Source organism: Camellia sinensis, chromosome 8, assembly GCF_055761805.1.
Source record: "Camellia sinensis isolate YWXY chromosome 8, ASM5576180v1, whole genome shotgun sequence".
Taxonomy (NCBI): Eukaryota; Viridiplantae; Streptophyta; class Magnoliopsida; order Ericales; family Theaceae; genus Camellia; species Camellia sinensis.
Window position 1 is genome coordinate 189,184,943 of NC_138968.1, and position 13,921 is coordinate 189,198,863.

The 13,921-nt window shown below is 30.1% G+C and overlaps 1 protein-coding gene across 1 annotated transcript; it reads left to right on the forward strand.

The window, feature by feature from the left end:
* The first annotated feature begins 483 nt into the window (after positions 1 to 483).
* On the forward strand, positions 484 to 2,094 carry LOC114276123 (ATP synthase gamma chain, chloroplastic). Its single transcript, XM_028217890.2, has one exon. It carries the CDS (start codon positions 738 to 740, stop codon positions 1,857 to 1,859), a length of 1,122 nt encoding a protein of 373 aa, XP_028073691.2. The 5' UTR covers positions 484 to 737; the 3' UTR covers positions 1,860 to 2,094.
* The last annotated feature ends 11,827 nt before the right edge of the window (positions 2,095 to 13,921 follow it).

Sequence of the window (13,921 nt, forward strand, 5' to 3'; positions counted from 1 at the left end):
CTTAAAATTTTAAAAATATTTATTAAAAAAAAAACTCTTTCTAAAAAATTAAATTTAAAAAATTGAAATTAAACACGGTGAATAAGAATTAGCGTTTGGTAGAGTTTTGTAAATGTGATTTGAGAGTATGAGTTGTATTTTGAGTTTGTGTGCTGTGGAATTATGATTTGAGTGTAGAAAATTTGTTTGGTAAAGAGTTTTGAAAATAGTTTTGAAAAGAGTTTTGATTTGAGTGGGGAATTGTTGATATGACATTTGAAATTCGATACAAAAATTTACAACTCATACAACTCAAAATTATTTTAAAGCACATAAAAATTTTTAAAAATTTTAGTAAATATTTTTTTTGATTATATATCAATTGCAAAAAAAAAAAAAAAATCACTATTCCGGTCAACCGGGCGGACAGAGCGTTCCGCAGGGCTGTGAAAAATTAATTTCACAACTCCATCCAAACACCATACTCAAACTACCACGTTGAATCACAATTTAAAATCACAACCAATCACAACATTTTCTTAAATTTTGTTAAAAATAAAAATCAAATTAAACCGGCATAACCCTGACCCTAACCCTAACCCTAACCGTATTTGGCCGGCGACGATTCAAAATCGCCTCTCAACTCAAACCAAACCTCCGTTAAACCCTCTCAATGCCCAACTCTCAAATTTCGAGTTCATCCACCATTTCTCTCTCTTTTCCCACAATTTGATCTCCACACAAACCAGTCAAAAACCATGTCTTGCTCTAATTTATCAATGTGGGCCTCCTCAAACCCTTCGACTCATCATCATCTATCTTCACTGTCTTCACAATCTCAACCGAACCCATTTCACCTACTTCACTGTATATCATCCCCAGATAGTCTCACAGCCCCTTCAATTCGCTGCGGTCTCCGAGAACTTCGAGAACGAATCGATACTGTGAAAAACACCCAGAAAATCACCGAAGCCATGAAGCTAGTCTCCGCCGCGAAGGTCCGGCGAGCCCAAGAAGCTGTCATCAATAGCCGACCTTTTTCCGAAACCCTAGTTGAATTCTTGTATAGCATCAACGAACAGCTTCAATTAGAAGATGTAGATGTTCCTTTAACAAATGTTCGACCTGTCAAGAAAGTTGCCCTTGTTGTTGTCACTGGCGATCGGGGTCTCTGTGGCGGTTTCAACGCTGCAATTCTCAAAAAAGCCGAGACCCGGATCACTGAATTGAAGGAAATTGGGTTAGATTACACTGTAATTAGTGTTGGGAAAAAGGGTAATTCGTATTTTCGTCGTAGGCCTAATGTTCATGTAGATTGGTTCATTGAAGGGGGTAGTTTTCCCACAGCAAAAGAGGCTCAGCTGATAGCTGACGATGTTTTTTCGCTATTTGTGAGCGAAGAGGTCGATAAAGTTGAGCTTTTGTATACCAAATTTGTGTCTTTGATTAAGTCTGATCCGGTAATCCATACATTGCTTCCATTGTCAGCCAAGGGAGAGGTTTGTGATGTGAATGGGATTTGTGTTGATGCAAGTGACGATGAGTTCTTTAGGTTGACAACTAAAGAAGGGAAATTGATTGTGGAGAGGGATAGTTTGAGGTCTAAGAAAGATGAATTTTCACCTAATTTGCAGTTTGAACAAGACCCAGTTCAGATTCTTGATGCAATGATGCCTCTATATTTGAATAGTCAGATCCTGAGAGCATTGCAAGAATCGTTGGCGAGTGAGCTAGCAGCAAGGATGGGTGCAATGAGTAATGCAACAGACAATGCTGTCGAGTTGAAGAAGACCCTTTCCATTGCTTACAATAGGGAACGACAGGCAAAAATCACCAATGAGATATTGGAAATTGTTGCTGGAACCGAAGCACTTCGATAGTTTCCAATGGTTTTGGCTCGGTTTGATTGTTCTTTCTCTCTTTGTTTATTATACTGGCCCTTTTTTTAATTCATTCAACATGCTTGCTTGAAAAAACACCATGTTGAATTGGAACTGCGACTTATGTAATCTAGGTTACTAGACTAGAGTTAGGACTACATTTTGATTTAAAATGAAAATATTTGTTCCGTGCTTCTGGTTTTGTTCTTAATGTATGATCAACATTGCTCTGATCCATTACTGAGTTATTATTTACCTTTTTCCATTTGTTATTGGGATCAAAGCGGCTTTGAATTCACATATATGCCCGCTCATGCAAAGAATTTGCATTCCATTGCGTTTATGCATCCAAACTTTCTGTGAGGTGATTCTTAGTTTTGCAGCTCAAATAATTAGGCTCATCTTACCAAGTTGAAGCTTCCTGCTGTTAGAAAATAGTCAAAGTTTAATGATTTGGAATACCAAAAGTTTGGTTTGGAGTATTAGGCCAGTTGAACCTGTTAGAAGTAAAGTAATGTTGATTTTAAGAGTAAATTGAGAGTTAAATTCTCTTAGCAGTCACTAGGGATTGCAGTTTGTGGTGCTCCATTTTGGAAAGCTATCTCTATTTCAAAAGGCAATAATACTTTATATATGCAGATAGAGTAGTAGATCCGACTTTGGTTCAAAATTATGGCAGGATTAAAGACATCACCAAAGACTCTTAGCTTCATTTTGTCATATGAAACCTTGGCAGTTGAATGGGTTTGATGACCGCAAAAGAGTAGCTTTAAGCCTTTACTTGGTAACCATGATTTGTTCTGTATTTGCCAGTGTTGTCCCTCATAATGGCTTATGTGAAGGCATTGTGAAGACTAATCGCCTGAGAACTCATGCTGGCAGAACTCAGCAGGGCCGAGCAAAATTCAGAGAATGTATACAGAGCCTTGCCAGCTAGCACAATTGGGTTTTGTTAAAGGAGTTGAACTAGCAAGAGTAGCAGGATAGACAAGCAATTTTGGACTGTTACTGAATGGAATATTTCAGACCTAGATTCTCAATTATTTCGTATGATAAGAAGCTTCTGGGAAATGAACGGCACCAACAAAACCATTTATTGATTTGTCCATTTTCATCTTGTACCCTATGATGTTTACCAATCCATGGCTGTAAGTTTGGTACTGGCAAATTTGGCTAATTTATATGATGATTCAATTACTTGCACTGTTATTCATATAAACTTTGTTGATGTTGTTGAAGAAATTATTTATAATCGGTATTTCTGATATGTTCTAGAGTTTCTTGGCCTTTTGGACCTTTTCCTAGCTTTATGTTGTGATTCTTTTGGTTGGATTTTTATTTTTTGTATTCTCATGTGCCATCCCCTTTCCAATCAACTCTAAGCTCAACATTGAATGTTGGCTTTTACTTGTTGCTTAGTAAATAACATCACTTTTGATGCATGCAGGTAAGGTTCCTCTTGCCGCAAATGAAAAGTTTTATATAAGGAAAATTGCTGGTATGCAGTTAATTTGCATAGCTCTTGTTGGAAAATTTTGTGATAATCTTCTGGTTCTCACTTCGCGCTAGCTTTCAAAACTACACTAAACTAAACTTAAGATTGTCTGGGATTTAGTCACATATCTTTAGTAGTTTTTAACTATTAGTAGCTCCAATATCTTCTCATCATTTATCAAACAATACTTTCTGTTCATATGCTGAGATTGTGACTGTCAATCGGTCTATGTGGTTCAGTGAGGTTGGTTGAATAGCTCCTTTTTTCTTTTCTTTTTTTGGACTTTTTATTATTTAGTTCCAAAAATACAAAAAACCAAAAATAAGAACCACAACCAAAGAGGCCTTTGAAAGAAAATAAAAATGAAAAAAGATGAGAAGGGTTCTTTAATGAAACATAAGGGTAGTTTTTCATGTTCATTCATCTTGTATATGATGCCAAGACTCCAATAATATAGCATGCCAATGTAACAATCATAAAGGTGGATTGCCTCATCAATAGTACAAGAGCCCTTGTTTTTGTCATTTTTTTTCTTGCTGGAAGGAGGATGACATTACGACACTTATGAATTGAGTCACATGTAAACCATTTTCTTGATGAAATATGTACACACACACTAGAGGTGTAGGCACATAATACCTGTGTTAATTAGTTAGATTTGAATGGGAATTTTGGCAATTAAATAAGGTCAATGTTAGAAATAAATTTTTTTTGGGCCAAATTTTCATATTTTGAATTGGGTGTGAACGTAATGCATTTGTATTTTTTATTTAACTTTTTACAATTTTAAATAATTTGATTGATGAAAAAATACAATTATTGAATGTGATTAACAGTTACCTAGTAAGGACAAAATTCTTTAAAAAAATACAAAAATAAAAAATAAAAAAAGTGACCAGCCTCTGGTTTTGATGAGCCGCTGGTATTACTTTCTGATGTACCAAAAAAAAAGAAGAGCCGCTGGTAATTCATAGTTGCCTACGAAGGAATTCATGTGCTGTTTGTTTTTAGGAAAATGTTTGGTGGTTTAAAAATTTGTAGTTTAAATGGTTTAAATTTGTCAAAACGATGTCATTTTATTGTTAAAACGACATCGTTTTAAGTGATTTGAGGCATTTGAGCCACAAAATTTTAAACTACCTAACATTATTGTTGTTTTTATTGTGTATTTATTTATTTTGGTGTGTTTAGCCATGGTGTAAATGATATCTCTTTTATTTTTATTTTTAGTTTTTTTTCCACTACAAGATGCCAGATAAATTTATGGGGGATGCACCAATAAATCCCAAATTAATAACTTATGCACTATTTAGTCCTAAAAGTTTTCTTATAGACTGAAAGGTCCCATTACAATGTTTCAAACATCATATTAATGTTTCAAACATTAGATTTCGAACATCAGATTAATGTTTCGAACATTAGATTTCGAACATCAGATTAATGTTTCAAACATTAGATTGATGTGCAAATGGGACTAAATAGAGCATAAGAAAACTTTTAGGACTAAATGGTTCAACTTTTCAGAAACTAAGACTTATAGATAAATTTTCCTAAATTTATCATCATCACGGAAGAGATAGAGAACCAAATTCGCTACAACCCTGTTTGGGAAGGGTTATTTCAGTTAAAACAGTCAATAAAAATTAAATAAATTAAAATAATGGATAAATTACAAACACATCTTCTGTGGTTTAATTAAATTATAAATTGCCTTATGTGGTTTTAGAAATCACATTATGCCCTTTAAGATTTTTAATTTCGTAACAAATATGTCATTTTATAGATAAATTATCAAGTTAATTAACCGTTTTTAATAATGTTAAAATTTTATTACAATTAGCAATTCAGATAATTTTATTATTATATAGGTGAACAGTTAAAAATTTCAATTTTTTAATTAATTCTGTTAAATAAAAAATTCTAACAAAGAAGTATTTATAATTTTTCAAATCACAGGGGATAATTTATATTTTAAGCAAACCTCAGAGAGTGTATTTATAATTTATCTTAAAATAATTAATAAGATAAAATATCACATCCCACTTGTAATTATTTTATTTTTTCTTTCACAACTACATTAATTTGACAATACGTTTGGCAAGACTATTAGAAATGAATTATTATTTTTTTATTTCAAATTCTTGTCCAATTTTGGGTTTGACAAGAATTAAAATCCCAAAATTAAGTGAAGGCTAGGGTCTCATTTGGCATTCGCTTGTTTTAATCTAAAAATCAAAAAGTTATTAAAAAATTTAAAAAACCTATAACTTATATCAAAAAGTCAAAAATTCTCTTTTCTCTTTATTTTTTACATATATTTTCGTAAAAAGTTAAAAAGTTATCCTAACTAATTTTTTTTTACTTCATATTTTAATCAAAAAATTAAAAAGTTAGTAAAAAAATATGTTATTAGACGAGGCCTAAATATCTGTTTAGTAGCAACCAAACAAATCATTTTTTTCAAGCTTTTTTAAAATTTTTGATTTTTTTTTTAAAATTTGTATCAAAAGTTTTTGCTTTTCAGAGTCATTTAATTTAAAATGATCTAAAAAGTAAATTTATGTTTTTTTTAAAAAAAGTATTTTATTAAATTATTTTTTTTTACACCCATCTAATTCTATATGTAAAAAGAATAATACTTGAGGGCTCGAAATTTCGAGGCTCGATTGTCCCGAAATTCAAAACGACATCGTTTTGAATATATATATATATATATATATTTTTTCTCCTCTCTTTCTTCTCGCTAAAATAGGGAAGAGAGAAAAGGGAAGAGGGAAAAGAGAAGAAAGAGAGAAGAGGGAGGAAGAGAGGCGATGGGCTGGAGGGAGAAAGACGGAGACGATGGGCGATGACGGAGACAATGGGCTGGAGGGACGATGGGCTGAGTAGATCTGTATATACACAGATCTGTGTGTATGTATACACAGATCTCTATTTCTTCCTCCTCTCCTTCTTGCTTTGTTTTCTTCTTCTTTCTTCCTCCGCTCTTCTTTTTCTTTCTCTGTTTTTTACTTTGATTTTAGATTTTGATTTTGATTTGTGTATATTTGGAATACCTGTATAGATTTGGATATTTTATTTATTTTTTATTTATTGATTTTGATTTTGATTTTGATTTTGATTTTGGGATTGATTTTGGATCTTAATTTTGGATTGTGGAATTCAGTTTGAGAGAAAGAGAGAGGAAACTACATAGGAAGGTAAGGAAAAAATAGAAGAAATAAAATAAAAATTGGGCCATTCGAGTTCAGATATTTCAGATTTCGTAGCACAACTGTTATAAAAAAAAAAAAAAAAAAAAAAAACAGACAAAAAATATTAGTAAAAAAAATAATTGAGGACGTAAAAAAATGAGCACAGAATGGCAACATGGAATTAGAGAGGGAAGCCAATTGTGGGGACCCACATGAGAGCCGCCGCTGTAATATGATTGCAAACTGGGTGCCAAAGCCAAAGCCAAAGCCAAGGAAAACGAATCTCTATCTCCATCAACTTTGATGAGGCGATGAACCTGGGCCATCTTCTTCTATTTGAGAAATTCTTGGAAGATTACCTTAACACACTCACTCACTCTCTCTCTCTCTCTCTCTCTCTCTCTCTCTCTCTCGACATTCTCATGAATTTTTAGTCAACGTACATTAATTTTAGTGTTTTTAGTCAACGTACATTAATTTTAGTCATTTTAAAAAAAACGTGTGAAGAATATAAGAGATGATGGGTTTGTTTGGTTTGTTTTTAGAAGAGTTGTTTTTCAAAAAAAAAAAAATTTAAAATTTTGTTTTCTTTGTGATTTTTCTTAAAAAAATTTCAAAATCATTTTCTCTCTTTTATACATTAATCAATCACTTTTTTTTTTATTCTATCTTATTCTTAATCATTTTTTCTCTCACACACATTTACTCAATTACAACAAAAGGTTGTTTTAGGAAGTTGGTAGAAAACTGACTTTTGACTTTTTACCAAGCTTTTTAACTTTTTTGGAAGTGATTTGGGAAGTTGGTAAAAAGCTGGCTTTTTTATTTTTAGTTTATTATTTATTTATGGTATCAAATCAAATTAAAATGACCAAAATACCCTTACCCAACATAAGAGATTTAGGCCAAGTTTGGCAACACCAAAATAATCCATCTTTTTTATCTTTTTTCCATCACATCACCTCTCTACTTTTCTGCACATCTTTTCGTAAAAAGACAAAAAGTACACTTATTTAAGTCATTCCAAACAACCCCTTATTTTTTTTATTTTTTTTCATAGGCCCTAATTTGTAATTTTAGGGCTGCGTTTTTGGCACTTCCCAAAGGGATTTTGTTGTGTTTTTGGCAGCCACATTTTTGGACATTTTGTCAAAAAATGTGGCTTTTTACTATGTTCCCAAAATGGCACAAAATATCAAATCATTCCAAACTCTTAAATACGAAAATTACTTTCAAAATATATAACTAGACAAATCAAAAAAAATTATAAACTTTCTCCTCAATTTTTTTTTTTTTTAAATCACTCTCTCAGCCCTTCGTTTAGCAACTTGGGTTGGGTTAGATTGAGTTAGGTTTGGGGCTATTTTAGTCACAAAAAGACAAAATAGGCTTTTTAGCCAAATAAACAAAATGTTACCTCCAATCCATAATCCTTACATTCTTTCTCTCACAAAAAGTCAAAAAAACCAAAAAATCCTTTCAAAACGAAACTTTTTAGCCCCATACTAAAATAGCTAAAAAGCCAACTCACTTCCCAAAGGAACTCTCAAAAGCAAACCAAACACACTAGATATCAGTCAAAATTAATTAAAAGTTAGAAGATGATTTTTAACCATCTTTTCAAAATAATCCTTAATAATGCTACAATCTCATAAATTATACTTTAAATTTTATGTAGAAATAACTTTTTTGTGATTTAAGTCTCATTTGGAAACATGTTATTTTAGTAATTTTTTATTTTTTACGAAAAGATATGCAAAAAAGTAGAGAGAGTGATGTGATAACTTATAGTGACTTTTTAACTTTTTGACTAAAGCTGAAGGTTGTCAAACGAGACCTTAAATTCATTTCATATTAAAATTTATATTACATTAGTCTCGTTTGAGAAGTTAGCTATTTTAATAGGTTATTTTTGTTTTTGGTTATTTTAGTAGGTTACAATATTTGTATTTGGAAAGATAGTTAGATTTTTTCATAGTTTGACGTGCTGTTTGTAAGATAAAAAATAAAATAATTACGGATTTAATGTGACATTTTATCTTGTTTATTATTTTAATCTATTTTATATTTTTGTGAATTTTAGTCCAGAAAATTAAAAAAATCCTTTGCCAAACACCCCCATTAATTCAATTCTCAACCCATAAATACTTTTCTCAAAACAATCTGGGTGAATAACTTGAGTGCAAAGCATTATGGCTAACATATGTTAGTGTTTGAGAAGTTACTATTTTAATAAGTTATTTTAGTTTTTGGTTATTTTAATAGGTTAAAATTTTTGTATTCGGAAAGATAGTTTGATTTTTTTATAGTTTGATGTGATGTTTGTGAGAAAAAAAGTGAAATGGTTATGAGTTTGATATGATATTTTATCTTATTGACTATTTTAGTCTATTTTATCTTTTTTGTAAATTTTAACTCAAAAAGCCAAAAAATAACCTTTGTTAGTTTGAAATGGGTTAGAGCATCTCTAACGGTGAACCAAAATTTTCACCAAATCTGAGTAAAAAAATGATCATTTTCTCAATCTAATACAGAATGCTCCAATGGTTGATTTTTATCAAATCTGCTCCAGGGACAACCGATTGGTCGACCGGTAAGGCAAATTTTTATTTTTTTTTAATTGTTTGAACCTACCTATTTGAACTGCTTGAACCTTTTAGTGGTCGACCGGTAAGACAAAAATATATATATATATATATATATATTTTGAATTGTTTGAACCAACCCATTTGAACTGTTTGAACCTTTTAGTGGTCGACCAGTTGGTCAAGCGGCCGGGCAATCGGCTGGTTGACCGGTTTCTCTCCTCCAACGGTCACAAACAGTAATTTGCTGAAATCTGCAGCTTATTCTCAATTTGATGATTTTTTTGTTGAATTCTTATTTTGATATCAATTTGGTGAAACGGTTGGAGCACCAAAAAGTATTTTTTTCACCAAAATTTAAATTTGATGTCAAGTTTGATTCACCGTTAGAGATAGTCTTAAAATTTTCTCACCCAAAGTTAATTATGAAAAAAGCTATGAACCAAGACTTATCAATCCATAATTTGTTAACAATGTATTTGTGTTGTGAAAATTAATTTGATCAACTATGAAATCCATGCATACAATGAATTTCAATCATTGATTCTTTTTTTAAAATAAATTTTAAATTTGTAAATTTAAGTTTATAATCTTATTGATTAATTATTGGGATTGTGATGGTAATATAATAGTCCTGTTTGGTGAAATTATTATTTTTAACTAAAAATTAATAATTAGAAAGCCAAAACTTAAAAATGCATCTACCTTTACTTTTAAATTTTTTTTTTAAATTTTATTAAATTATTTCTACATAATAAATTATAAAACAAATTATATTAAATAATTTAATACAAACTTCTAAGGGTTATTTTGAGAAGATGGTTACAATCAATTTTTTAGCTAAACACTAATTATAATTAACTTTTTGTGAAAAAAAAAAATTATAATCTAAAAAGTGAATTATAACTCACTTCTCAAAAAACCTCTAAATTAAAATGAGTTATAACTAGTTGAAAAGATATAAGAGCATCTCCAACGGTTCACCTAATTTTTCACCAAATCTGCGTAAAAAAATGACCATTTTCTCAATTTGATACAGAATGCTCCAATGGTTGATTTTCATCAAATCTGCTCCAGGAACAACCAGTTGGTCGACCGGTTAGGCAAATTTTTTTTTGAATTGTTTGAACCTACCTATTTGAACTGTTTGAACCTTTTAGTGGTCGACCGGTTGGTTGACCGGTAAGGCAAAAAAAAAAAATATATATATATTTTTTTGAATTGTTTGAACTAATCAATTTAAACTGTTTGAACATTTTAGTGGTCGACCGGTTGGTCAACCGGCTGGTTGATCGGTTCCTCTTCTCCAACGGTCACAAATAGTAATTTACTGAAATCTGCAGCTTATTCTCAGTTTGATAATTTTTTTATTAAATTCTCATTTTGATATCAATTTAGTAAAATGATTAGAGTACCAAAAAATACCTTTTTCATCAAAATTTAAATTTGATGCTAAATTTAATTCACTGTTGCAGATCGTCTAACAACCGGCCCCAAATGCTGTGGTTTGTCTTTTTGAGGGTGTCAGTTGGGGAATTGGGATTTGTTTGGCCAGATACATTGTATGACGGCAACCCCATCCCCAAATTGGTGCATGTGGGTCTCATTTCCTTTTTTTTTACGAACGACAGCACAGCCTTCGCTTTCAATAGCGGCAGCTACTCTTTTATTCTTGTCCCCTCTATCTTGTCTCCCCTGTTTTTTCATCACCCATCTTCATAATCATAACACTTTCTCATTACTCTTCAGGTAAGTTTTTTTAACAGAATTGTCAATTTTCTGTTTAACTCCCTATTAGAATTCCTCTTTCCCAACTATTTCCTTCATTTTTCTTGTTTTTTCAACAATAAGAAGTTCCATCATTATTTGAGATTCAATGATCGCTGTGTTTGGTTAGAAAATTAAGAGAGAGATTTAGAAAGATAAAAAGAAAAAATATGTAAAATTAGGTGAAATACATGTATGTTTTATTCACATATCATTTATTTTTTTCATTTCTCATTTCAAATCTCTTCTCAAATCTCTTAACCAAATACAACGTTAATAAATCAAATAAATAAAAAGGGATTGGAACCATTATCAATAATGTGAAGAGTATAGCTATTTCTCAATTCAAATGACTTCTCATAAATATGTTTGTGTGTTAGCTTGATATATATTAGTATACCTATTGTTTTTTTAGAAGAGAAGGAACATAAGGGGTATTAATATCCTAAAAGAGAGATGGGTTAAGTAATACCACAATTTTATGGGATTCATAATTCAAAAGAGCTATTAATCTTGATTTGGCTAATTCAATGTGTGATCGATATATTGTAAAGAATATTTTCATATATGATAATTCTATGTAATTTTTAAGTAGAATCCCACCCTTAATCTTGGAAACAAATGCACCTTAACACTGTGTTTGATTAGGAGAATTAAAAAGGGATTTAGAAATGAAAAGAGAAAAGATATGTGAAATTAAATGAAATGTAGATATATTTTATTCACATTTCATTTATATTTTTTCTTTTCATTACAAATTTCTTTCCAAATCTTCCAAACAAACAGAATATAAAGGAAGGGCGGTGATTGAGGGCCCGAAAGCCGTGCCCCGAATTGCCCGAAATTTCCATTTCAGGTAAAAAAAAAAAAAAAAAAAAGGAAAAAAGAAAGAAAAAAAGAGAACAGTTTCCAAAACTGGAAATTAGGGGTATTAGGGCCAATTTTTTTAGGGCCACCAATCATTTTCCATAAAGGAAATGCCACCTAAAACGTGCCATGATTATAAAGCTTGAAAACTATGTATTAGTAAATGCTTTTCTCTTCTGTATGACACTCAAATGAGTTCGTAGAACTTGATTTAATGTGGGTGATAAGATCCTAAGCACCTTCCCCCATATATTATATTTTAATTTGCCTTTTGCTTGTCTATCGACACTAATAACATACTTTAGAATAATCACTAGCATTACCCCCCCCCCCCCCCCCCCAAAAAAAAAAAAAAAAAAAAACCTGTTGATTAAGTAAAAATGACTCATATTTAAGGTTTGTTTGGGATGTCCTAAATAAGTGTATTTTTTGACTATTTGAACTAAAAAGTTGAGGAAAAAGATATGATTGTTTGGATTAACTTTTTGATTTTTTATGAAAAAATGTGTATAAAAAAATTATATAAATTAGTGTGTAGGAAAATATCAGGATTGAGAGTAGTGCAGCCGTAATTTTTGATTTTTAGTGAATAATGATAACTTATTAACTTTTTAAATTATTTTTTGACATTTTAATTTTTTAAACATATGTCAAACTTGACCTTAGAAAAAATGTTAATCTTGAGCAGGAATGAGGAAAGTGTATAGTATATTTATTTATTCAACTCTTTTTTTATGTTGGCTCTAAACACGCTCAACTTTTATTTTATTTATTTATTTTGTAGAATCTATAGTAAAGTAAATTCTTTAATAATCTGGCATACAAATTTGGCAAGATTAAAATAAATATTTAATAAAATAATAAATTTAGCATATCAGCTGAATATTTTAGAGATGTCAAATGTATATATTACAATTTGTCATCTAAAGTCTTCAAAAAAATTTTTTAACATACTATTTTTTGAAAGTTTGGGTGAAAATAATTCAAAAGATTATATAAAATAATAAAATCACAATTTATGTTTGTTTAGATGGACTAAATAAGAGGGAATAGAATCTATCGGACTGTTAATCCTGAAATATATAGTCCTTGGATTATTTGGTTGGAAATGATATATATCCTATGTTTGTTTTTTATAGGATATCAGGGAAAATGCTATAGGCTCCAAATTTTCTATCAAATAAATGACTAAATGTCTCACATAGATATGTAGTCCACAAAATTGCGGACCCCACACCATATGAGACATTTGATCATTTGTTTAGTAGAAAATTTGGTATCCCTACCATTATTTTAGGATTAGATGTCATGAAAGGACCATCTTATTAAATTCAATATTTGATTCAAATATTATGAAGAACGGTAAATGCTCAATAGATTATTTTACGCTTTCCAATTGTTAGCAATACTAAATCTGTTTTTAATTTTTTTTTTTGGACTAGGTTAAATAAAATTTTATTTTATTTTATTTTTTAAAATTAAATAGTTTTTTTAATTAAATAAATAAAAATTAATAAAAAATTACGTTGTTAAAAATAATAAGTATTAAATAATGAAATTAAATAAAAATGAATAAAATTTTAATAGCGAAATTAAATAAAATATCAATAAAAATTTAAATTAAGAACATCAACAAAACATCTATAAAAATATATTTAAAAAAAAAAATAAATAAACATCAATAAAAATTAAATAATTTTATTTTTTAATTGAGATTTTTATATTTTATTTTATTTTACTTAGAGACAAGTGTGTCATTTTACAACTTAATCTCATAGAATTTCAATTCCTACCATTTTTATTCCACGTCTCTCCTAGGACACAATAATTCAACATTTATGAGATTCATAATCCAATGGAATTACTTGGAGGCAAATGTGTCATTTTGAGTTCGTTTGGAAAGTGGTTTGACTTTTTGATTTTTTAATTATTTTTAGTCTGGGGTTAAAAAGTCTCGTTTGTGATAGATTTTTTAAATTTTTGTAAGAAAAAGAATATAATAATTATTGATAAGATGTGACATTTTATTTTATTAAATTAAAAAATTTATTTTATGTTCTTGTGACTAAAATAATCCCAAATCCAACTCAACCCAAGTTGCCAGGCGAACCATGTACCACTTAATCCATTGGAATTCTAATTCCCACCATTTTT

Bases quoted from the DNA above. Each gene is read 5' to 3' on its own strand.
- LOC114276123 (XM_028217890.2), top strand. From the start codon at position 738: ATGTCTTGCTCTAATTTATCAATGTGGGCCTCCTCAAACCCTTCGACT.